The following is a 27,264-nucleotide window of genomic DNA, read 5'->3' as shown; positions in this document are numbered from 1 at the left end:
CATCGTATCAGAACAACGAATTCCAATTTTGGACAGTAACTCCAGCAGCTGCGTTTAGTATATCGTCCCAATCGTATCTGTGATTACCAAAATTTAGGTTATACATACAGCCAAAAAAAATCAAAAGAAGTTGATGTTGCGTAAACTTATTGACGAGTTATCAAATGATTGAATGATGTGTAGGACACCAAATCGCCTTTTTCTGACAACTGCTTTGAGGACAGATATACATGCAATCAAACGAGTTTGAAAACTTTTCAATTTATTCTTTTTTTTAAGAAAATCATTCACCTTTTTATTTTTCTTCTGTATTCCCGGGATCCCGGGATTTCCCGGGAAATTTATTATTTATTTCCCGAATCCCGGGAAGCTGAAAACCGTCGGGAAATGGAAGCTCTAATTGTGACGTAGATTATAAATGACGAAAAACAACGTTTTTGGTTTGCTTTTAGCAGATCAGGGTCGATTTAAAATGGATCGATTTTTATATGAAAAATGAGTAAATAGAACCGGAGATATGATCAAAAGAAAATCAAGAGTTTTGGCAATTTGTCAAAACGGGGCGTGCTCCCATGGCCTGAGGGGTGGTTCGATTGACACAACAATGTAAGTTTTTAATATGTTGGCCCTTGATCAACAATTCCTCCAAATTTGGTTCAAATCCGTGAAGGTCAAGTTTGCATCTTTTTATTGTCACTTCCCACGGAATGACCCTAATGATTTCAACAAGCAGATAATTTGTTTGTATCTTCGTATGTTTGTATGTGAGTAAAGCCATGTCAAGTGATCCTCGAATTTTTCGCAAAATCACCGATCTTCACGAGGTATATTTTGTTGTATAAGGATTATGGTGATTAGCTTTTGGTATAAATATTTCGTTGAAATTCCTTTTTTTCTTTAAGATATTAACCCTTAAACTTTAATGCATGATAAAATTGTAAATTTTATATCTCAAAAACTACTGAAGATAATTCAATGAATTTTTGCACACTTATGAAATGATATTTGCACTATCTTATAAAAATATTTATGCTTTATAACTATGTGAATAACGGTACTTTGAATCTATTTAAAATTTTCAATTGTATTTTTGCTTGTGTTCTTCACGCTAAAAATTTTCAAAACGTATGTCAAATTATGCGGCAATCTTTCACCTTTAATAATCTGTATTGATAATTTTTCATTTTTGTTCCTATCGAGAGTTATGGAGGTTTTTGTAACAGTGCGCTCTTTCAACGCACGGCCCACTTTGATGCAACACGCGAGAACGTACATATTGGCAACGCCGCACATCGCAACGTCCTAATGCGCATCGCTTTGAAGGAGCGTATCTCATGTTCAAAATTGGCATCTCTGAGATTAAAGCAAAAAGGCAAGCCTTTCTTTATGAATAATTGAAAGTGATGTTTTCTGAGTAATTTGCATGCTCTTTAGCGTTATTATATTGTTCAGGAGATATTTAATTTTCTGTCACTCAATACCTCGGACAAGCGCGCTCGGATGTTGCCAGCCGATGAGCAAAGTTGAGCAGTGGGCATGTTTTAACCTACGTTGACATATTTTTCGCAAATTGACATACTTCACCACGTTTTATTTTCAGTTGGTTCTGTTTGAGAGGTAGCACGGTATATTGCGAAACTTTTCTTAAATCCACATAGCGACTTTTCAGCCATGCGCCATCGGGTCGTGCGTTAAATTCCGCGCTCATTTAATTTGCATCAGTGCGAGTGAGAAAACGTTTTGACGTTTGTTTTTGTTTCGATCGCACTTGGGTGTTTCCCATATAGAGACAACTCGACGAAATGCTATATTGCTCAAAAAAATTTGATTGTTTTATGTTATAAATATGGGTTGATCACACGAATGATGTATTCCGTTAAAAAAATTTCATGAATATGTTTTCAATATGCTGCACAGATTGCAAGAACTGCACAGATTTCCACAGTTTTCTGTTTTAACGCAAAGATTTCCACTGCTTTCTTCTAAACTGCATAGATTTCTCAATTTTGTTACCTTGCACTTAATTATTGCCACGCGCAAAAGCAAAAAAAGGTCACCACATCTTGATTTCAGCCACGTTTTCCGTGACACAGATAGACACAGATTATTAAATGGGCCGCGCACAGATTTTCAAAATATCACCTGGCATCCCTGATGTGTTGTTTTTTTCCTGTCTATTAGTTATCGGTTGTTTATTCTGAACAGGATGTTAGGTTGTATAGTTCTTAGTTATTGTATGCAAGTTTCGATGGTTTCTGCATTGAAAATTTTGACGGAATATCTATGAGATGACCCACAGCAGAATGATTTTGATAGTACGATATCTGATCAATACCGTTTCGGATTCTATGTCGCAGCAGAATTCATGAGCACTGACGCACTCATAGAAGGTTTTCGTTTTTTCTTGGTGCTACACCGGTGTAGTGCAAAAAAAGAGATAGACTGATTACACCCTAATTTGAATGAGTGTAGCACCGACTACACCGGTGTACTGCAAAGTCAAAAACGAAAACGCCAATAGTTTCGGGTATAATGGTGCATACTAACTACTGAGCATTTCCTGATTATTATCTGAGACATTACGATCTCAAAACACATGCACACATTAAAATGATTCGAACTGTCTGGCACGGCGCTCTGTGTTACGAGAGATGTTCAATAAAGCAAAGCTGTCAAAATATAATTAAACAAGAGAACTTCATTTTCAGAAAGTTTGAAGTGAATCGAACTTATGGAAAAAATATGGGAATATTAGTTCAATATTTATAGATTTAAGTTGATGTGTTTGTTTTGTTTTGGTAACTGTGTTTTAATAATTATCTCAGTACAAGGGTTACCGCAGTAAACACATAGTTTAGGGGAGACCGGGGCTGTTTCGCCGAAAGGGCAGATTGGTCGAGTGTCTTTTATGAAAAGGCTATTATGCGCAGTAGCGACAGCTATAGTGATTTTGGTGAGTATTCATTTTTTCATGTACCAATGAAATTTCAGGTAGTTTTGTGTTGTCGTTTGAACAGGAGCACGTTTGTGTTTTTTCCGGCGCTGGTAAGTAAATTTTTGTTTTTGTAAAGTAATATGTGTAACACGAATCAATTTACATCCGATTCCCAAAAAACGTGGTACCTCTGGAAAGCGTATAACGGATTCCAGTATAACCTTAGTTATGTTTTTGTAAATCATGATTGTTCTCGAAAATAGGCATTGGGGTAGGTTGGCAAAATTTTGAGCGGGGCTGGTGGACCGAGTTGAAAATTTAGCGTAAAGGTATGTGCACTTTGATATTCGTGAAATGCTAACCCTTTTTGGAGTGAAATTGGATGTTATGCCAATATTCATGATTATAAGGAAAAATGTTCATGAGAAATAAGTAGTAAAAAAAAATTAAAATTATTTACAAATAGAAATAGTAGAGATAGAAATCATTAAAAGTTGGGAATTGTTTATAAAAACAGGTGATTCCAATATTGATTCCCCAATAAAAGCAGCATTGGAGGAGAGTACTCCGCCTTTGTTAGTTGATAACTTTTCCCCCGACTTTGGTTAAGGGGTTACACCACTGTAGAGCACGATACAATAGGCATAGTTTGGGTATTTTTCTTGCGCAATAAAGAGATGAATCGAGATCTCATTAAATAGAATTTACAGTCTAAGTAATGAATCACAAGAAAATAATTTTCGGGTTATTTCATCACAAGATGGCGGCTGTGCAGCATTTTTCAGTACGTGCTTTTTTTGGAAGGGGTCTGGAAGTCTATCTCCCGTAAATTTTCGACATAGAGCCAATTAAATTACATTAAAAATTAAAAAAATAGGCAATAAAAATAAAATCCTATGTATGTCGCTGAAGAAATCAATTTCTAATATGTTGTGAAAATTTCAAACCAATCAAAAATCATTTGTTCGAGTTATGTTTCCGGCCAGCTCAAACTATGTGATTTCGAGAAAAACGCGTTTAAAGTTTTGAGTACATCCAGGGTATAAATAAGAGGCATTGCTGTAGAATTGAAAATTTGAACATTTATATATTGTTTTCGGCTTTCATTTTTTGAGATATTATTCTTAACATCTTAAAGCACATTTTAGAATGATAAATTGAAATTCGATTTTTGTAAGATTCTACAGTGGTGTAACCCCTTAACGAATGAAAAAACACACATGTACTCAAGGGTTGTATTTTCATGACAGCGCAAACCGTTTATCAAAAAGGTGTAACCAGAGTGAGTGCCGAAATTCCGAACCGAATTTTGTATTCACATTCTATGTAAAAATACATAACCCCTACGTTGAATTTTCGGGATAATTTTTCAGTTAAGGGTTTTTTTTACTCATTTGAAATAAAAGTTGCTATGTATGCCAAGTTTGAAATAAATCGGTTAAGTAGGTGTACTGATGTTTCTAATTAGTGAACGAAAACATTTCACAATTGAAACATCAATTCTATTTTCTTCCAGTTCCTATATAAATGCTCAATTTGCTCCACGCATTGATTTTTTTATATCATATTCACATTCGTGGGATGCATTATCGGATATTGATTATTGATCGAGTGAATGCATTTTAAAAGAGATTTATCATTCGTTTAAACCTGAGCTCGTAGTTTAAGTTTTATTTTGGAAACTCTTTAATATATTTTCGAAGTTATGAATAATTGTTTGTTTGTTAATCAATTTCTCTCGTAAAACTTGCAATGAGTTGTTTTTTTAGAAAATGAGTCGGTACAAGACGGATACAGGTGGGCACATTTTTTGTATGTATGAGTGCGGCTGTCATTTTTCTTCGATGAAGCCGATAAAACAGGTGGATGTGAAGAAGAAAAGCATGAACAAATGACGTAGTGGGCTTTTCTGTTGCTACACATTTAGTTTCGGTTCGGTCATATTTTTTTACAGGTTATTTCGAGATAAAAAGTTTCCTAAGCGTTAAAATTCTCTCTTTTCACCGTGCGCCAAAGAATCATACACCAATACTGATAAAAAAAAATGCTCGTCCGGATGTTTATGTTTACTTCCAGTGGCCCGGCCGCAATGCTTAATTTTACAAGTATAAAACTAATACACTCAAAGCGCCAAATGTTCCCACCTTTGTTCCTCTTCATCTTGCAGTCGGTATGACTATCCTAATCATAATAAATATAAAATTTATGTGATCACCTTATGCCAAATGATCTTATTCCAAATAACATAATGTCTAATGTCCCATAAGCTGCGTGTCTTGTGGTCTTGCCTGTTTCCTGCTAAAAGCAGAGAAATTCCACGAAGGTCCGTCCGAAAATCTCTAACATCGTGACCGATCATCTTAGATTCCGATAAAACTTTACAGGTTCAACCGGCATGGAAGACTAAACATTTTCCACAGTCAATAAGATTATTTTGACACAAGCGTAATTTTTTAAAAGGGCGTAAACGTTTCTACGTGCAATAATTCCAATTTTTTTGTTCGGTTACACTATTTTATACAGTAAAACTATCTGAGAACGAGTTACAGGTAATGAATACTTCTGCACGAAAAAAATATACACTGGAAAAAATGTTGTGCCATTTTTCACAAAAACAAAAGTTTATGATAAAAATTTAAATTACAAAAAAAACCCATTTTTCCAATTTTTTATATTTTGTCAACAAAAATCTAAAGAGAAAGGAAACATTTTGAATGTGGTTTCATGATGGAGAAATTATCAGCAAAAAAGTTTTTCTAACAATAACTTTATACATGTTTTTAAATTTCATACTAATTCACATACAAAACTGTAATTTTATATACAGAATATAATTCTAAGTATCATTTTAAAACAAAATACATTTAACAAATATCTTCCAAAATGCGACAGTTTTCGCAATATTTGGAATTTTGCTCCAACAAAAACAATTAATTCATGTAATTATGTCCTTTTTAAAAGTTATTCGCGTTACCCCACCATAAATTGTCGAAAGTCTAATGTTTATCGTTTTAAAGACATAAAAGAAGCTTTTTCAGTGTATTTGGATCATGGAGAAGTTTTCAATAAAAAAAGTTTTCCTAACAACTTTTGACAAATTTTTATAATTAATACTATTTGCAGTCAAAAGTACAGTTTTATTTTTGAATATTATTCTAAACGCCATTTCAAATCAAAATGCTTATAACAAAAAATTTCTTAAAATTAGTAGTTCTCGAGATATTTTAAATTTTGTTTTGACAACACAATTATTTTGTTTTATTACGACCTTTTCAGAAGTAATTCGCGTTTCTCGATCAACAGCAATTAGTTTCTTGTAAGGCTCATAACATTTCCTATAACTTTCCCATTGACATCAAGGCGATATTGTAAACTATTTGAAAACTATACAAAAACAACCAAAATTGTGCAGAAGTATTCATTACCTGTATTACGTTCTCAGATAGTTTTACTGTAACGAACAAAAAAAATTTGAGCTTAATGCGCGTAGAAACGTCTACGCCCTTTTGAAAAATTGCTCTTGTATCAGAATATTGAAATTGCCAGAAAAAATCATGGAGATTCATAAACCGAACACAAATGTAAAGTTTCGTTCGAATCGACGATGGTCATATTTTGCGGTCGGCCGGTTTCTCATGGAATCCTTCAGCAAATACCATTACATGAGCTTATCTCTACGAATGCATTAAAAAACTATTCTGATATCGCCGCTGTTGTGCTATCTTATGACAAACGTCATGTTACTAAATTTTAAAATCTCTACAAAGTCGCGTTTTCAGAATTTTGTCTTATCTTATGGCAACAAAAAACAAGACAACAATCCTGGCATCAAGTGCGCATTGAAGCCAACAACTCAACAGATGTCTCTGATGACATACATAATTCCTATGCAAATCTACCATAACCATTAGCTAGGTTTTTGTTTTGCACGCAAAACTTTTCCTATTATAGTTTTTTCTGCACTTGGTTGACTGGTGTTTTCAAGATTATTGAACAAATTTCCTTTCGACATTTTCACTATTTTTGGAAAGTATGCCAAAATTTATTTTCAAAACACACTTATGACACATATGCGTCCGACTTTGGTTTACATTTTTAAGCAAAAACTATCAATCTAGTGAACAGATCTTCGCATAAATCGCGAGGTTACTGCAGAAATCATAAAACCATTGATTGTCTGTTCCGAAAAGCTTCCAACATTTATAAATTCCAAAATATTCAACTCGAACTTTAAAAATAGTTTTTTCAAGGAAAGTGCTACATGGCGTCATAAGTCATAAGATGGCACAACAGTGACGATATGTGATACACGATAAATAAACTAACTTTTTGTGTTAGTTAAAGAATTTTCATTTCGACTTCTAAGTCTCCTACGAATCTAGCACTTAGGCAGGTTGACGTCAATCAAAAATTGGAAGCACTTTTTGTTTTGTAATTTGCAATGTCCTAGAAAGTTTCATTTTCTGATGAATCAAATTTTCAATTTTGAATTAGCATTAGGTGCCTAACTCAAGTGACAGATACTGAGAAGAAGGAGTCGGAAGGCAACTTCCTTTATTCACTATTACCTACATCTTAACTTTTCCGCCATGCGTCACCAGGCCGAACGCCAAACTACAAAACCCATTCGATCAGTGTGATCGAAATCATGTTTTGGCATTTAATTTAGTTTCCTTTGCCTTCGAAAATTACTCGAAAATTAATAGAGCTACACACCGATGTAATACTAAATTTTCTCGGGTTTGACAAATATTTGAAGTGTGAAATGACCTTTTTTGGTTCCTTTTGAAGATATCGAAAAAAATCATCTAGCATTACTGCCTGTCAGCAACACGGATTATATAGCGTTCCGCATCATAACTATGTTACGCGATATTTTTCAAATCAACCCCTGCTCTTTCTTTCAACCAGTTTTGTTGTGATTGAAAATAATAAAATTTACCAGTGACATCACAGCTTATAGGCATTTCATGAACTCCCTGATGCACATTTTATTTTCGTTATTGCAAGCTCCATATTTTCCTAAATCAAATGCGAAATATAGTACATATACCCTATGCTCTACTGACCGTACCCACAACCTATGATAATAAAATATACCCCAAAATGTAGGCCACAACAGCACATGTACGCAACATGTAAAGCATATCTTTTGGCGTATACAAATCAACTGTTATACGAAACAAACCGTGTCCGGTATACTCACCTCGTCAGCAGTACTATCCGTTCTGGGAGCTTCCTGATCTCGTTATCTCCCAGATCCAACACACGCAAACTTCGCAAATTGTACAAGCTCTCCGGAAAACTCTTCAACCCATTATCATTCAATCTAAGCACCTTAAGCTGGGTTAGTTCACCCAGTGCACGCAGGGCCAATTCTTGCAACTTGTTGTTTCCGGCCAGTAACTCCTCAACGTGGACCGACGATTGCATAAATATCTCCGGTATGTGTTGCAACCCGGAGTCTCCTAGATTCAACCGCCTGGGATCATCGACACTATCAGCTTTCGTCTGAAACAAACACAATTCACTTTTTGAAACATCATATTTTTCCAATGATTGGGCACACCCACATCATCATCATCATCATCATCATCCAGCTCTTCAATCTCATCACTTTGATCAAATTCGATCTCCAAAGAATCAAGCTCAATCGTTTCCATATCGGAAAAAGTCACTCGACTTTTGTTTGATACTATACTACTGGTGCCATCGTTGGTTTTAATGAAACACTCGTTTGAAACCATTTTCTTTATTAGATCAATTGTTATACCGAGATAAAGGTATTCAGTGCACGGAATTCGCGCGGAGCGAGATATTCACGGTTTCGCGTCCATAGTAGAACTAACAGTTTGAGATTTTACGAAGAAGCTATCCCCATTGCGTTCCCCTATAGGTACATCATGCAGAGATGCTACGGGTTTGCGCACATGTAGCGCACCAATGCCCAACAAGCGTGCGACAATTTGGTGCCACTGACTCTACCCCGCCATAGTTCATTACGGTAAAATGTTAGAAGGTAAATTACAAATATGACTGCTGGTGGACGGACAGAACGGGAATGTGAAATGTAGAGGAGCTCTTGTGGCGCAGAAACGTATGAACTTGTCACACTAAGGCAGACGTAAATCATAATAAATATTTCATTCTAGTACGTTGCATCGCGTTCTTACTAAAGAAAACTGCACTGCATAAGTTCTTCGATATTCAATCGAATCTCTTTCAATCAAATATATGATAAGAATACCTAACCTAGTGGAAGGCGTTCCAGTTGAACAGATATGTGGTGATTTGTAGCATATCCCAGCGCATTGGACACAAACATTCCATTGCCTCTATGAATATTATATGACAACTGGAACAATCCTTCGCTTTTTTCGTTGACAATCTGAAACTGCTCTTTGATAGATTAACCTACCAAGAAACAAATATTTCTACATAAATGATGAATGGGTTCAACTAAACACGACTTCACGGTTCGATGACATTCTTCATTGTAAGTATGAAACCAGAAGTGTTCGGTCGGATGCAGATTTATATTGTGAACAGTCTCGTGCATCCACCACGGATTCCAATCTGACGATTTCAAATTATAAAACATCTTGGTTATAATTTCTTGGTACCCACTTATATAACCACTCCCTTTCTTTTAATCAATCAAAACCCAATAAATAGTCAAACACTCCTTGAAGGATCCATTGGAAGTAAACAAAATTCGTTTGGTGCAGTGGCGTTGTAACAATGTTTTTCGAGGTGGGGGGATATGAATATTTTTTGTTATATATACAATTATGTACTTATGTGTATATGTTTTTAGGGAGCAGAAAAATGTTCAAAAACAACCTGAGCAGGAAAAAATGTACAAAATCCAACAACTCAGGGAACGGGTTTGGGTAGTCACCCGACCCGCTAATGCAACTACTATTGCACGGAACCTGATTTCTCCCGGCTTTATCTTACGGCAGCTGTTATCAACCTTGTTTGCACCGCGGACCCCTTCGAAATCACCTTGGGTGAACGCGGACCCCTTCGAAATCATCCTGGGCGGTCGCGGATCCCTTCGAAATCACCATGGGCCGTTGCGGACCCCCACAGTTAAACATCGATTTATATGCTGTTAATATATTATTTTCAGTCTGATAGGAAAAAAAAACTTGAAATTTAAATATTTATCCAGAACAGATTTTCCTCTTCACGAACCCCCAGCAAAGACTTCAAGGTCTCCTGGGGGTCCGCGGACCCCAGGTTGAGAATCGCTGCTTTACAGCATTACTTCGGGAAGAGGTTTCTTTATGTGCACAGCACACTACTATCCAACTACTTAGTAGTTAGTTCTTTCAGTAGGGTTACAGCACCCATCCTAGATACACTACCAGTTTTCGACCATCCTCACAATGTGGCAATTTCTTTATGGTAGTAGGAAAAATAGCTGTGGGTCTAGAATAAGTGTTCATCCCCTACGAGGATAATCTGGGCGGCAAAGTTCAGACTGCCTAATTTATTGAGCCCTTCGGTTCGCTTGTGCCATTTAGCACTACTTCCTCGTTGAGCTTAAGACTTGTTCGTGAACTACCGGGTCTAGTTCCCGACAATGGATCTAGCCTACTCCGATGAAGAGTTCCCCGCCGAAAGAAGTTCAAAAGCGAGGCAACCAGCCAGGTGCCGAGGTCAGTTCGACGATTCCGGTGGAGTAGGGCGTCCGGTTTGCTGGAGCCCCGGTGCGACTGGTGGTGTCTCGTCGCGGTCAACTCACTCTAGTTCCCGGCGGTGAATCTAACTGTACGCTGTCGGAGAGTTCCTCGACGATAGAAGTTCTCCCGATACCGATTCTTCTTTGGTTTTCGATTTATTTTAATAGGTCAACCAGTAGGGTGCCGTGGTTGGCCCGGCGATTACGGGTGGAGCGTGGCGTCCAGTTCGCTGGCGTCCCGACAACCCATACTCGGTGCTTTATCGCAGTCTACTCGATGAGTTCTCGGCGGAGGATCTAGCCTACTCCTGCGGAGAGTTCCCTGGCGGTGATTGCTCTCCTGAAACCGTTGCTCGCTGTTAATTACGCCATTTTCATGGTCATGATCTGCATCACCCCTCTGTCGACCGCGTTCCACGTGTTCACGTCAATTGTCATTCTGTTGCCAACATTAACCGGGTTGATGTCCGGTCCTCCCATTTTAAGTAGCTCCCTGCACGTCGCTTCGAACCTCTGACATTCGTAGACCACTTGCTCCGGTGTCTTCTCGACGTTTGCACACTCCGGGTATAATGGTGACGTTGCGTGCTCGAACCGATGAAGATACTTCCTTAAACAGTCGGGGCCTGACAGGAGCTGTGTCCGGTGATGGTCATCTTTCCGTGCTTTCTGTTGACCCACGTCTACATGTTTTGAAAGGAATTGGTAGGTCCACCTTCTTTTCTCCGGATTGTCCCATTCCTGTTGCCACGTCGTATCATCGAATCGATTCTCACCATCTTCTTCGCGTTGATGGTGTTTCTTCGAATGTAGCAATCGATATCCTTCGCTAGGGTGATGCAGATGGGGACCATCCAGGTGATAATGCATACTGCCTCCGACGATATTGTTCTGTAGGCACTCGTGACTCGTACGACCAGCAGCTGGAACATCCTGTTCTGCTTTTCGCGATTCCACTTGATTTTCAGCACCGCATCCCAGGCAGGAGCCCCAGTGTCGATAACGAAACACTAGATAGCAGACGTCTTGTACTGCTTCTCGGGCCGCCTACGTTTGGCATTATCCTCACTATTTATTGCGTTCGTTGCCTTAGCCGAGTTTTCGCAGGCGTAGTCGACGTGGTTGTTGAAGCTCAACCGGTCGTCGATTAACACTCCCCACATTAACACTTCACTGGACGCTTCGATACAATCACGTGCCCTCCGACGATGATCTGCATCCGCTGAACCGCTTTGCTGTTGGTGTTGGTCAGCACATCCACATCCGTCTAGGGGTGAGCTATCTGCAGCTCGACCGCGTTCATCCAGTTCTCGATAGCGTATACTGCCTCCGTCACCGACACCTTCACTTCATCGAGTGTCTCACCCGTCCCCGCTAGTGACACGTCGTCCGCAAAACCCGCGATTTCCGGGGAGCCGCAGTGTCAAGACCCCATCTTACATCCCGTTCCAAAAAATTGGACTGAGAAGGAAGCCCCGGCAGTGGCGTAGCCAGGGGGGGGGGGGGGTTGGGGGTTAAACCCCCCCCCCCAAACCAAAATTAATTGGATTGAAAAAAAATTGATGCTGACGAATTTAATTTAATATTCCATAAAATATTTTTGGAAAAATATTCTCTGATCACTACATTGAGAACTGTGTTTAAAGCGTCATGAGAACTTTTGGAAAATTATGGGAAGGGGATCTTGTAACTTATCTTTTAGCCAAAATCCCATAGTTGTCAAATTACTTCAATGTAAAATAAAATAACTGTCTGAATTATTATGAGCTCATTTTTGGAAAGATGCTTCAAAATATGGATTAGAGACAATTTTTCGAATGGGAATCTAAATTTGAATAGGTTGATTGCATATAAAACATAAGCTTGTTTACCGAAAACTTACATACATTTCAACATTTGCTGAAAATGTATTTTTTTTAGATTGTGTAGAGTTTAGACAACAATTCAATATGGTTAACAACAAGAATAACATTTCAGAAACTAGTTGAAAGCTGATGTAATTTTGTCTTTAGCAGGTCAAGATCGGTTTTATGAGCATTGGATTTTTGTTGTATTATCAACTATATGAATAGCCTCTTAGCAGGATTCAATGAATGGCGTACTAAAATTTTGTGTGCTGCGTACTAGTACTGCAAGTTGTGAGGTTGACTAATAAAGAAAAGTAAAATTAATGCTCGATAAATTTTTAACGGTCACGATCACATTCATCCAAAATGCCAAATTTCGATGTTAACATTGAAGAATTTCAATGTTAACATTGAAGAATTTCAATGTTAACATTGAAGAATTTCAATGTTAACATTGAAGAATTTCAAAACGTAAAACTGTTCATCTGCTGATAGAATAATTTTGACGGTTAATCCTCCTAGAAGTAATTAAAGACAAGAATTACTCTTCAACCAAATTTGGGTCGAGACTTAATGTCTCCAGCAAAGTTTTCGAAAGTGCTATTTCAAACAACTTTGTCAAAGACATTAATATCCCACATATTCAGAGTATCGAAATATAGTAGTAGAAAACCTTTACAACAAGCTATTCTGAAATTACTGTATTTGGTAAATCTCTTCTGCGGTAATTAAATAATAAATTCACATTGCGTTCAAGGTGCCTTTGAAGTTTACAAAAAAAATAAGGGAACTGGATATAAAACAAATAATTCCCAGATATTAAAAGGACTCAAAAACACAAAGAGTGATTCCATTTTCAGGAGCTAACATCAATTCGGCGCAAGCTTAGTCCGCCCACCAAGTTAATGTCGGATTCTGATGAGATGAAGTCGAAACGCAAGTTTCAGTTCCATCCATCCATAATTTAGTTATAGGTTTTGTGTTCTCAACTCGCAATGATTGTTTCAAACAATTTTATCCGTAGCGCAGAAAAAAATAGTTTTCACCTAAATTTTTCTTCACTAAGAAGAAATATAGCAGGCCCGGTCCATTTAAATCCCTATATGTTGAATTCATGTAGCCTTCATATTATCAACAAAATTGTTTGAAATGACATTATCAAAAACTTTGCTGAAGGCAATATATTAATATTTTTGAAAAATTAACTCACCATAATTATCTCTATGAGAGTTAATCACTAAAATTTCTATATCAAAGCAGGCGCTGTTTTATGTTGATAACTTCCCGAAGCTGTCAAACCTTCAAAGTCAAGGATTATTATATTAGGTGATCTTGAACGTTGAAATTTTTTTAGATCATTTATCCCACTTTAAAAGATCGCAATTTTTGACTTCATTGACATATTATACAAGAAAATAATCTATAGAGGTTTGAAAACTGTTCCATGTATATCCTTCTTGTTTGTAGAATGACATCTGTTAGACTACTTATGTTTTTGAGTTTTCAATAATTTATCAAACTCATATTAAATTTTAGCATTTTTTCAAAAAAAATGCGATTTTCATCAAAACCCCCTCCAAACCAAATTTCTGGCTACGCCACTGGCCCCGAGGAACGTCCGCTGTGACTCGCACTGAGTTCTGCCCTTCGGTCGTCTCGTACAGCAGCACTTTACGCTGGAAGTAGCTCTTCAGGATCCGGCATGATGATTCTGTGCAGCTCTGCGACGATGGCTTCCCAGCTGGTGCTGTTGAACGGATTATTCACATCTATCGTAACTACATCGCAGTATCAGTCTCCTTCTCTAGCTTCCGTTTAGATGCCTTCTCAGCACTCCCGAGCATTTTCCGAATTAATCCCAATGTCGATACTTCTTTGTGGAATCCGAACTGCATCTTGAACATTCCGCACTCACCTACCGTGCGTATCGTCAGCCTGCTAAGGATAATTCTTTCCAGAAGTTTTCCGTGTGTCTAGCAGACATATAGACCTATGCGAGGTTGGATCGCTCGGTGACTTCCCTGGCTTTGGCAACAACAGCAGCTTCTATACCTTCCACATTTCGGGGAAATTGGCTTCATACTTCTGCAGCACCACCGTGAACATATCCAGATACACCAGGATCGCAGCTTTCAGCGCCACGTTTGGTTTTCCATCTGGACCGCGGGTTTTCTATGATTGTAGTCGCATCGACGCGTTTTTGAGCTCGTCGCAAGTCACTTACCACTCGTCTGTGTTTGCTTCTTCCTCTTAACCGTACGGTGTCGGTGACCTGGTAGTTTGTTCGTGCTTCGGGAAGAGATCCTCTACGATTATCTTTAGCTTACCCCGGCACATTGCAGTTGGCGTCAACGGGCCCTCATCTTCGCCATCACGAATCGGTACGCGTCCCCCAGGTATTGGCGTCTACTTCTCAACACAGCTCCTTACGGCAAACTAACTTGCTAAGCTTAAACTCCCGTTTAAAAGCGGTCCTAGCATCCCGAAACGCCACTTGCGCTCCTCTCTCACTCTCCGATCCGCCTTCTGGCTCTGAGACAAATCACATTTAACGTACTGAGCTACTCATTTAACCAGCAAGCTGGACGCCGTCTACTGCGTTCAACCAAGAGATAACTTGACAGATAGTGCTTGTTTCATATATGTACCGCCGATTTGATGGTGGCGCTAGTATGCTTTCTCTGTACGAGTACCACGAACAACGAAACGAAAAAGTTTCAAGAGAAAAGCGTGTTTCGTTACGTGTGTTATGAACGCTGTCAGTGCATTTAGAACTATTACTATTACATAAATCTTATTATAAAATTAGCTGTAAGTCGTTGTTTTAGCAACCTCCAGGCTCTCTTCCTTCCTAACAATGTTTTGGTTTTCTTGTTGTGTGAAGTTTGTAATCGGTAAATCATGGGTGATTTTTTCTCGAGAAATATAAATGAAAAACATTTTGGCCAATGAAAGTAAATCACCAAGCTTAACAATTCGTGAACCTACGACATCTTGTTTCAAGTTCATTAAGAACGTCAAGAATTCTAGTATTTCGATTGGGAAAATAAACAATCTATATAGGATTTTCTACACATTGAGCAAAATTGGGTTTGCAAAGAATTTGTGTGCTTTTATCGGAATTCTGGCAGCAAACCAGTAGTGCTCGGTTTCAGCAAGAATGCTGCCAGGAATGTACAATTTTGTTCGACTCCTGCCATAGTTTTGTTCGACTTTTGCAATAATTCTGTCCGAAAGGTATTGCGATGGGTTTGGTACGGATCCCTTCAGAATCATTCTGGCATTTTACTCGGCTTCAGTCTGATAGAAACCTAATGGAACGGCATCTACCGGATGATTTCATGCCTGAGGAGATGTTGGTTCGATCCGGATGATTTTCGGAAATTCCAATATAAGTGGAAGTGGCTTGATTTTGAAAGTCATCTTCTTGTATTTCCGAAAATCGATTCATTTTATTTTGGATTTTTTAAATCTATGTTTCTGTTTAGGCATGGTGAAATAAGGACAGTTTCTAATTTGAACAGCGAAATAAATTTGATGATAGAAATGCCATGACATCACTAAATCACCACAAAATTTGCTTATGAGTTCGATATATGGAAGCTGTCAAGTTGTCCTCGGGCTGACTGCGTGGTTCTAGTTTGCGCGGCATTGTAACGTCACAAACCGTAGCAATCCTTCTTGTTAGATCAGCCGCATCAACGTTTTTGATTCCGCTGTCCAGCCGAAGTGACTCGACAAAGAGGTCTTTCTTGAAGGCTTTCGTTTTCCACTTTAGCTTGCCGATCGTCCTTATCCGTGGTCTAGTGGTCGCTATGGGGATATTTCTCGCACACTCTCCAGTCCATTTTCGCCGTCAGTGAAGGACTACAGAATATGGTGGAATTTCTCGCGGTACCGATGTCCGTTTCGTGAAACAGTTAGCTTCCAGTTTTGTCACGATACCAGGAGCCATTTAGCTCTCCACTTCGCCGCGATCTACTCGGTGTAGTCGAGCCGAAAGGTAGGTGCCGAGGTCTGTCGGCAATTTACACTGTAAGGAAATATTCTCAGAAGATAGATTTTGCAAATAAAACTTTGAGAATTCAATTTAAAATATTAGGCATATTTTTTGTTTAATATGTTCGTTTTTTACAAAGTTAATTAGAGTATTTCAAGGGGGTTGCGCTTTTCAGGTTGCGCAGAAAGTTGGATGTCAGTCACAACAGCTCCTATTTTTTGTAACCACCTGGTTATAAAATAGTTGCACGAACAAAAATTGCTACTTGGGATATGGATAGGATGACTTTAATCAGGCTTTGGTTTCATCTGCAGGTGTTGGTCGTAGAATAATGGGAAAAAGACGGAAATGATGTTATTGGCCCTCCATTAAAACCTCATGAACATGAAAAGACTACATATGTCAAAATAAATCAACATTGGTTTCATCGTGGAAAAGTAACAGACAAGCCGCTTAAACCTACATGGGGGATTGTCTTGCATTTGCGTACGGCTCAAGAAGCGTGACCTGCTGCAAGGTTTTAAGTCTGACGGCAATGAAATATAAAAACAAGCCTGCTTTGAACCGTGACCACTACGTCCTCCCACTACAGTTGAATGGAAAAGTAAAATTAGTTGCTACTTGTTTCAACAGGAAAGAATGTCTCACAAATCTGAAGAGAATGTTCAATGGGATGTAAGAAATAATGAAATTTTCTTTATTTACTTTCTCTTTTGATCATTTCAGTGCCTTTATAAAGCAACGCAATAATTTTGTGGTACAGCTCGAAATACGATTATACTACCGTACAGACGGGACAAAAGAACATACCTGCCCGATGGCACTATAACAAACGGTTATAGCTCGCGATTTCAAAAAATGCTAAGTGTATAGCAAAATTCAAATCTACGAATTTATGGTGGCTCTGGAATACAAATTGATCCATTATCGAAATATTCACGGTGCTTCTTAGTAGCGAAATAAGTCAAACATTTAAAAACGTAATCACTCTGTGAAGTTGAAAGCCGCTACTATTTGGTAATAAACTATCGCTTCTTAGATTATCCCATCATTTTCGTTATTACTATCTTTTTCATACAATCAAACAATTTTCTGTCCTTGTAACTAGAGCTTCCATCCCGGGAATTTATTTCCCGGGAATCCCGGTATTTTTGGATTTCCCGGGATTCCCGATTCCCGGGAAATTGTGTTTTCTCATTCCCGGGATTCGGGAATCCCGGGAAAAAAGATTTTTAATATATTTCAAAAGGCTTAGGTTCTTCGAAGAAAGAAATTCTCTAGGAAATATCTTTATCGGCAAACATTTGGAGTGAGCAGTGAATGCAGATGATTTTCCAACTGATTTGCATATCTTTGAACTATATATCTTTAGGCTCGCTGATATGTTCTCATGATTTTTTAGGTATATAGTCCAAGCCTTGCTCAAAATACTACTAAAAATGTTGATATTTTCGTGCAAAAATGGATTAATTTGCCAGCCGTTGTGCCGAATCATTTCCTTACAGTAGCGTTAGTGATGCGCACGATATCTCTGCAACCGATGAGCCGATTGCTCAGATTTTTTAACAGTTCTTTTAATACTTAGATCTTCAATGAATGCAATCAAATTAGTAATTGAAATGGCGGTAATTTCTTAAAAAATAGATTAGTGTTTGTTTCAAAACTTGGACGGTTTGTAGTGATATCATGCTTAACGCAAACGCTATTTAAAATAAAGAATGTTTCTAGAACGTCTGCAGAAATATTTGATCGGTTCATCGAATGCATATTTCGTCTAATTTGTTATACCGTAACTGTAATATCTGTAAATTTTTGGAAGTATGACGACATAACGCTTTAGCTGTCCAATATCATGCGCATCCAACCTATTTGCATGTTGAAAGCGATGCAGGCAGGATTTTTGAGGGGATAAGATGCAATCCAGATACTCGCCCGTAACAGGAAACCGATGGTAGGCTTCATCAATCGCTGCACAGTTCGTCCATTATCTGCTTGATTTTGATTCACACTTAATTCGGAATGATGCTGATCCTACTGCGACAAATATGGATTCCATATATCACATTTTCTCATTTGATCGGAAATAACTGCACAATACCCTGAAGCAGCTTAATCTTTTCATTCAAGATTTCCAAAGAAGGTGCTATGCATAAAATTGATCCATCGTATCAGAACAACGAATTCCAATTTTGGACAGTAACTCCAGCAGCTGCGTTTAGTATATCGTCCCAATCGTATCTGTGATTACCAAAATTTAGGTTATACATACAGCCAAAAAAAATCAAAAGAAGTTGATGTTGCGTAAACTTATTGACGAGTTATCAAATGATTGAATGATGTGTAGGACACCAAATCGCCTTTTTCTGACAACTGCTTTGAGGACAGATATACATGCAATCAAACGAGTTTGAAAACTTTTCAATTTATTCTTTTTTTTAAGAAAATCATTCACCTTTTTATTTTTCTTCTGTATTCCCGGGATCCCGGGATTTCCCGGGAAATTTATTATTTATTTCCCGAATCCCGGGAAGCTGAAAACCGTCGGGAAATGGAAGCTCTACTTGTAACTTTAATGTAGTAGCAGTGAACGTTAAACATTAAAACGCAATCTCGTATAAGTTGATCATTACTAATCTCGAATTTTGATAGTATAATTTGAGGTCACTGTTTCGCAAGGTTCACTATTTCACTGGTCCTACTTCCACGAGGTCCAATGCTGTGTTGTGTGTGCCAACGAGTTGCCAGAACACAAATGGAAAAAAAAAATTAAACCACCCACTGGGAAGGAATCGTTAATTTTTGATCGCTTTGTTATGCTATACTACACATGCTATGACGATGGACAGCAATCGATCCGACTCGATCTGAGACGAAATTTATTATCTCACCAAGTAAATGAATATTCTCGGTCCGCTACACATGGCTAACTTTAACGAAAAATCGCTTCATTATACAGAGCATGCTACAGTTGGAAATCGTTACCCCCAAATTAATTGCTACATTATGTTCCATATTATCGTCAATGAAATTGAACTGATTCTTATGCACACATTCCTAAGCCTTACCTTACCTCAGACAACCAGCCGCTCCATAGATCACGCTCCCAAGATTCTTCGAAGCCGAGAAACAATACAGTCTCTCGGTCGTTGATTGAATGGGCACTGCCATTGCTATGGTAGAGATGAGATATTGAGCTAGTGCTGTCAATACACCGATTGAAATTCTCTTTCGTACAGCTACCGCTGCCAGTCACAATTGTTTTTGGTGCTATTTTTATGATCAGTCGATCGTAACCAGGTGCGTGCTCGAAGATATTAGCCCCCGCCAACTCGTACACTTCCGGTGATATGTGGGAGCTTGCTGGGAAGTGAAAAGAAGTCAATGCTAAACCATCGATCACACCGGAGATTATCAGTTATAAGACAGCTTACCAGGGTATACGATTAGTTTGCTACCGACAATAGCCAAATAACGTTTTCTCCAATGCGGAAACACCAGTCCTTTTAGAATTTCTACTGACCCCGACCGCAATACACCTTTACACATGGGAATCTCCAGTGGACCAATGTGAAATCGAAACATATGTTTTAGCTCGGGATCAATGCCAAGTCGAGCCCTGCGAGATTCGTTCAGATATCCGAGGGACTTGAGGAATTCTTCCTGCACCAACAAAGGATATTCATTCTCCTCCAGCCGACGTGTTTTGGAGCCACCAATTTGAACCTGTCGAAATAAAAAGCAGAGGATGTTCTTAAGTTGTACTTGTATACGTAGGTTAGTGTACATATTTGGTCAATCATTGCACGGTAACAGTAAATCTTTAAAGCTGGAATTGTTCTCCAAAAAAATTCAACGAAAATGCGCAATAAAGATTTCACATGAGACGACAGCCTGTAATAGTGTGTATAGGGTGAACTGGGCCAATTCGGACCTAGTTAGAGTTATTGAGCTATAGAATGGAATCTTGTCAACAAAAATTTACAAAAAGATTTTTTTCCTGAAAGCCTAACCGATTGCGCACATTTTTTTCTAAGATGGCTTTTAGCTATCTCTTATCAGAGTGTGTCTCTGCGCTATTGAACAAAAGATTGCAAAAGGTCCGAATAACACTAACTCTGGTCTAATTCGAACTCCCCATGGTTCAATTCGGACCAATGAAAAGTCGTTCCAGTAAGTTTTAATATAATTTAATTAGCTTTTAGTAAAATTTCGATTCAAGCTATGCTAAATAAACCGGAAGTCGAGTGCTGCCCAGTTCTTGTTTTCCATTCTGAATTGATAACTAATGCGCTCTACAATATACACAGAAAAAAATATTTTGTAATTTTAAGTTTATTTGCACATATTTGGAGCATGAATATAAATGTAAAATTAAGTTCCACCACAAACACACACGACTTGTCGTGCTTTCTTCAACGAATTTTATTATATTTTTACACGTGGATTAAAAATTACAGTTTCTTTAAACGGAAAAACAATGCACTTCAATGTATTTTTACTCGAATACCGTAAACCGGGGTGACTTTGATCAGCGGGGTGACTTTGATCACTCGAAACTTTTTTCCTAGATCGCTTATTAAACCAGAATAGTCTACCGAATCATTTTAATTTGAACTGATTTTTACTCTAAACTTATAAAATACTGATTTGTTATAATTTTTGAGTATATTGTTAATTTTTTGGGTACAAAAACTACAAAAAAACCGAAATTTGACTTTACCTTATTTTTACGAAGCTTCGTAAAGTGTCTATTTTTTATAAAACAAATAAATCTCAGATTTGAGCAAAAGTAATAAATTACAAGCGAGTTTTTATTTTCCTTTAGATTGGGATGTACCAACTTTAGTTTTAAGAGTTTGTTTATTTTAAATCCTTTTTCTGTAAAACTAGTTGGCAATTATTTCAAATTATTTTAAGCAAAAATTCGCAACATTTTTATATTGTTCAATATTCCAAAGTGTTAGAATGGATGAAACTTTTTGTACATCGATAAAACACTGAAATAAAACAATTTTAGCAGTTTTAAAGGTTTTCAGAATCTTTTATTCTAGTTGGACACGGATTATACGAATTTTGGTTACTTGAATTTTACAGTGCATTAAAATACTTTGTATAATACCAATTAACATCTATTTAACAATGAATATCTTTCCAGAATCAGTTTAAACAAACATTTCAATAAAAACATTGAAAACGATAACTTAATGCGGGTGAACATGCAGGTTATCAAAGTCACCCCGGAATACGAAAACGGACTTCAACTTGAAATCATTTTTTAATGGTTACTTCGAAAAGTGATCAATGTCACCCCTGTTTACGGTACTGCTGTAAAATGAATGACATGTAAAATTACACGAATGAAAGTGTAAAATTGTATACTGTTTGATGCACCAATTGGTTTTAACGTAATTTTCAATCAAATTTTGGATTCAATCGTTGTATGTTTACATTCGTATTGATTTACATGTCGTTTAAATTTCATTATTTTTTGGTGTGTACATCCATCTTTCAGTTTGATAAACGTTGAGATCATTTGGCGAAAAAGAGGGTCCGAATTGAACCATGACAAAAGGTCCGAATCGGGCCAACGCCTTTTTTACTCTTCTCTCATCGATTAAGCAAACATCGTTAAAAGTTCCACTAAAAACAAAATATCAGATGCAAGATATTATCCAAAAGTTTCAGAAACACAATAGTTTCTTTGACTTAATTTAATATTGACGCCATAAGATCTTAGCTACATAGCCGATAAATGTTACAGCGCTCGAAAACAACATGTTCCTCTGGTTTTCAAATACGATTACTGATAAACCTCTAATTTCCTCTGTTACATCAGTGCTAAATGCTACCTATACGCCTTTCATCCTATTAGCATAGCTGTGAAACAGCTGAGGATCCGAATTGGCCAGCGGTCCGATTTGGCCCCTACTAATTCTATCGTCTTATATGCATCAACCAATATAAAATTATTAAGTCACTCGACAGACCGTTCCAACCGCAATGAAAACAATATTTACAACATGAAAGATTCCATGCTCCACTTTAACGTGCAATGATCTCAGCTGTCTTACTCGAAACTCATAGAGAAAAACCCCACGAAGATACCATTACCTCGAAATATCAATGTCTTCCTTACCCACAATGTGTAATCCATCGGTAAATCCAAGTCTTTAACTACATCCAACGTAGTTGCGGTCGTGGTCACATGCACCATACGACTTGGATCTTCGCAGCTTACATCACTCCGATCTGGGCCACAGTAGACCCGTATCCAACCGCTAGTGTTCCACAAGAGTGACATTCTAGATTGACTCAGATTAACCGGTTTCCCATTGAAGGATCTACCAGAAGAACTGATGGAACCACTTTTACTCGCCACACCGCTATCCAGTCGAATACTGGTGCCACTGCACTTGACATCACAATTGTAATCACCAATATCATCGTTGTTACTATCACTATCCCCGGAACTGGTTGATTTATCATAATTAATCACGGCATTCACTACGAATCGGTTATCAACTTTCTGACCGTATATCCGGCGAAGATATTGCTGCTGTTGTTGTTGGTGCTGGAACAATTTCGCATTTCTTCGATGTTTGATGGACCTCGGAGTGCAATTTGTGTGCACTTGCTGCTTGGCCTTGGCATCGCCAGAACTTATCACCAGATCTTCACGGGTCGAGTTCAAGCTCACTATCTCCATGACCTGTTCGGATAAGTCTTGTATGTACACTGTACTGTACTTTGTCACACTATCATTATATTTCAATACCCTATATATTTGAAACTCTGAACCTCACATCAAGCGTAAATCTGTTATAACGATATCAATTTTCGATGGATAGATTTGGTTACAAGCGACGAACTTCATCGTGTACTAGGCGAATTAAAAAAAAATGCCAAAGCTGTTAATGGCTTTGAATGCATATTTCCTGCTAGTAACACTATAAAAGACCCACTATATTATACTACACAATTCGGCCCCGGTAAAACAACTGTATCGATAGTAAATGTTCTAGCGGAACACCGGCAACTCGTTTCGCGTCTGGTAAAAGACTGCACCACCAACAATAAGCTGGACGTGATGAGCAGTCAAGTCCAGCAGTGAACTCGACTCGTACACGATCGGCTTCAATAATAAAAAAACAGTGGTTGCAACTAAATGACCGGGAAAGGTATAGAGTGAAAACACACACAGGTAGCGACCGGGTGTACAAAATTATAATTCAAATTAAAAACAAAAAAGCGTCACGCTCCACCCGTCTAGTCCAATCGGTACTGACCGCGTGCCGGTACAGTACACAGAGCCACTCCGTGATCGCCGGAATGCCGGTGGAAGCCTCTTCAAAATCATTTGATTTGAAAGCATTGTGGAAATATGAAGTGGTTATAGATACTAGGGTGGGGCAACATGGATTTATGCAGAACAACTTTAGGATCCAAATAACTTTGAAAAATTTGAAATCGTGCTTTTTTGCGTTCTCAAAAAAGAAGATTGGAGCCCCAATGTTGTTCTCGCTTGATATATCAAGTTTACTTTTTCCAGTCAACAGTACCCCACCCTATTGTATACCTACTGTTCCTGAAATAACTGATAGTTTGGTCATATACCTAATAGCCCTTCCAGGGTTCACTATAGACAGTTAGAAAAATGTGGAAACTGTTCGTCTTGCAAGATGCACATAAAAAGAGCGTCGAAATTCAAATAAATTTACATTCAAAAACTGATTCAATCCACCTATCACTACAATGATGAGCGATTTGTTACACATATCACTGTTGCATCGCTCATTAGTTTGCCGAAACCATGCGAAGTTAGCACGCAACTAAATGTGAGATGGGCCCAATTTCGAGTCCTGCACAAATAACACCTCGAATAAACTGAAAATTCGTTTTATTAATTATACAAAATTAATAAAACGAATAAAATTAAAATAATTATGAGGCAAAAAATTTAAAAAAAAGTTATTTATAAAATTGGCGGAATAGTTAATATAAATCAAATTAATAAAATAAATAAATCAATAGACTATACTATACAAGTGTTATAAAATTAAGAGGGTGAATTAAATTGTTTCTAACTAGCAAATCGGATTCAAAGAATGAAAAAAACTGTTTAAAATATATGAACTGAATAAATTATAAAATGATTAAAATAAATTATATGAATAATATAGATAAAATTAACCCTTTCATGTCTAACATTTTTCTAGCACATATAGGATTCCAAAACCGTTTTCCTTAAAAGTGTTGGAGTAAACAAACACGAAAAACCTGTTTTAATCAAGATAGGTGCTTGGGGACGGACATTGCGTAGTTGGTAAATCGATTGCCTTGTATGCAGCTCACCTGGGTTAGATTCCCAACTCGCACATAGGGTTAGGGATTTTTCCTAAAAAGAGAATTCTCTAAACCAAAACGAGGCGAGCGACCCTAAGGTTAAAACCTCAATAATCAAAATATAAAAAAGGTAGGTGCTTCCTAGCAGTGTTAGAAGCTGCTCAATTTGTAAATTGTCGCATAGGTTGAGACGCTGCGTAGGTTGGGACAGCTCGATATTTTCGTTCCTATGCAGTGTTGCCATCTGTTATTTTTTGCACATACTAGACTCGGTCATAGCTCACTTTTAGGCCACGTTGAAGTTATAGTTCATTCCTGTCACAGCTGCACTGAGCAGTGTCAAAAAACGAGCGAAAAATCTGTTGTTGTTGTGCTGATCTTTGGGCCATCTTAAATTGAATCTTTTTCTTCGAAATAGCTACGTAAATAATTTTAAAGTATTAAGAAGTAACTGAAATGTTATTACCGATCAGGGTTTTGCGTTTGCTTCATTGGATTTTTTTTTCTTCGAAAAATAGGTTGGGATAAGCGTGTCGTATAAGTTGGGATAAAGTCTGTGGTATTATAGAGTCCGCACAGCGGCATGCGCAACACTGCCAAAAATGATGCCCTCTTCATTGTTTCTGGCGCCCACAGTTTTTGTTGTAACTTTGAGTGACTTTACCCGAGTTACACAATAAACTAATATGGAATGAATTGGAAACCTACTGTTTTGTGGCTTATAGCACTTTATTCATAATACTATTCAGTGTAATTTATTTTGCATTGTTACAAAAAATTATAATAAGCTGAATAAAGCGTCTTGCTTAGACGATTGAAGTATTTCGCCATGATATTATTTTTCTCAACACTAATACTTTTCTTGCATGTTCTCCGAAAGAAGAATGTTTGTTTACTTTGTACGATGAGCCATCTGACTGTTCGATAAGTAGATTTGGCTTCACTTTGTGCGAGCCTTTATAACATAAACAACGCCTTTGGGTTGGGAAGCCCTAGGATCCGCCAGCTCTGTCCCCTGTTTTTGAACCAATCCTGAACCAGCTCGTGATTGGACGAAAGTGACATCAACAGACGTTATGCTTGGAAACTAAATAAACTGAAGGGATACTTGGAAGTGTTGTCAGATATTGCGATATAAAACATAAAACGACGATTGTTTACTGTGCTGTTTTTTTTGTTTTCTCGAGATTTCGTTTTCTTCTCATAACGTCCAACTTTAATCAGGCTGTTCGCAATACTATGACGTAAATTTGTTTCAAAATGACAAGCCGTCGGATAATTTGGATCTGTCAAAATACATCTAGAACACGGTATTCCCAATGCGATGATTTTTCCTATTGTTTATTCGATTTTGTTATTGTTTATTACTTACGATACACAGAGTTTTTTGTCTGCTGTCTGCATCTCAGCATTGCATTCGATCTGTTTTGGTCGGAGCTGTAAAATAAAACACCTCATATAGAATACAACAGCGTTGCGAACAGCCTTATGAAGTGCAAGGCATTATTTAGCAGGCGAAATAAAACATTATCCAGAACTCAAGTTCTACAGGTTCCCGAGAGACCTAGTAACGCGGTTATCGCGGATTCGTTTCTGCGTCTGAAGTGATGTAGAAATTCCTTTTTTCAAAAACAAATCGAATAGCAGGCTGTGTAGCGTAAGCATGACAATATTTTGAACTTCATGTAAACATTGTCCTTGTTCCAGTACCGAGTAAATTGGAAGTACTTTGAAGCAAACTAGCAGAGAGTTCTTCTCGTAATCGCTTTTTCAGTTTTCTACTGCATCGATAATATCAAATCAAATATCAAAGCGGTGTAAATAGGAGCTAGTATTTTCTGCTGCTGTTTTCTCCGGAAACCCTAAATGGAGCCATTTAAAACTATTTAGACTGGATATTTACAGTGATAATTGGAAAATAAATTCAATTGTATGGCACTCAGCAGAAATACATCACCACAAGACGTAAAGAAGGTTTTATCAATCTTGCGCGTCTAATTTACATAAACGTGCCACATGCAGACCAACTAGACAACTTCGGTTTGTCAAGAAACGTGAAATTGGTTCAAATAGAATATTTTAATCTGAAAAAAATAAGTATTGGACACAACTGAAACAAAACTAATATTTTGGCAACAATAGTCGGGAGCCGTGTGTCTTTTTCGACAGGGATTAGCAAAATATAAGAAGAGGTGAAAAGAAGCCAGCTGGCGGATCCTACCCTAGGGGAAACCATGCACCATGCGTACATGTGATTGCGTACATGTTTTACATGCAAAAACTGTGAGTCAGATTAACCGTTGTGTGTCCGACGCGGTACCCGGGTACCTTTTTAAGTTTCAATTAATTAAATTCATACGTCTCCCAACCTTTGAACGGAACGGATCGTTATATTTCACAGTGGTGCTCGGTGTGTAAATTTTAGTGAGTCAAGGTCATCCTTTGTTCG

General features: G+C 37.8%; 1 protein-coding gene across 1 annotated transcript in view; it reads right to left on the bottom strand.

The window, feature by feature from the left end:
• Window positions 1-23,292, bottom strand: part of LOC131685755 (protein phosphatase PHLPP-like protein) — a 50,435-nt gene extending 27,143 nt beyond the window's left edge. The window contains exons 1-4 of the mRNA XM_058969685.1: window positions 22,609-23,292; window positions 19,904-20,195; window positions 19,543-19,832; window positions 8,142-8,446 (exon numbers count right to left, since the gene is read on the bottom strand). Coding sequence (XP_058825668.1) covers window positions 8,142-8,446; window positions 19,543-19,832; window positions 19,904-20,195; window positions 22,609-23,178 — 1,457 coding nt within the window. The 5' untranslated portion in view covers window positions 23,179-23,292. The remainder of the gene's footprint in view (window positions 1-8,141; window positions 8,447-19,542; window positions 19,833-19,903; window positions 20,196-22,608) is intronic.
• Window positions 23,293-27,264: the final 3,972 nt, after the last annotated feature.

The sequence above is a fragment of the Topomyia yanbarensis genome, chromosome 2, assembly GCF_030247195.1.
Source record: "Topomyia yanbarensis strain Yona2022 chromosome 2, ASM3024719v1, whole genome shotgun sequence".
Lineage (NCBI taxonomy): Eukaryota > Metazoa > Arthropoda > Insecta > Diptera > Culicidae > Topomyia > Topomyia yanbarensis.
Note: the sequence above shows the minus strand (reverse complement) of the source record. Positions and strands in the feature narration are given on the sequence as shown.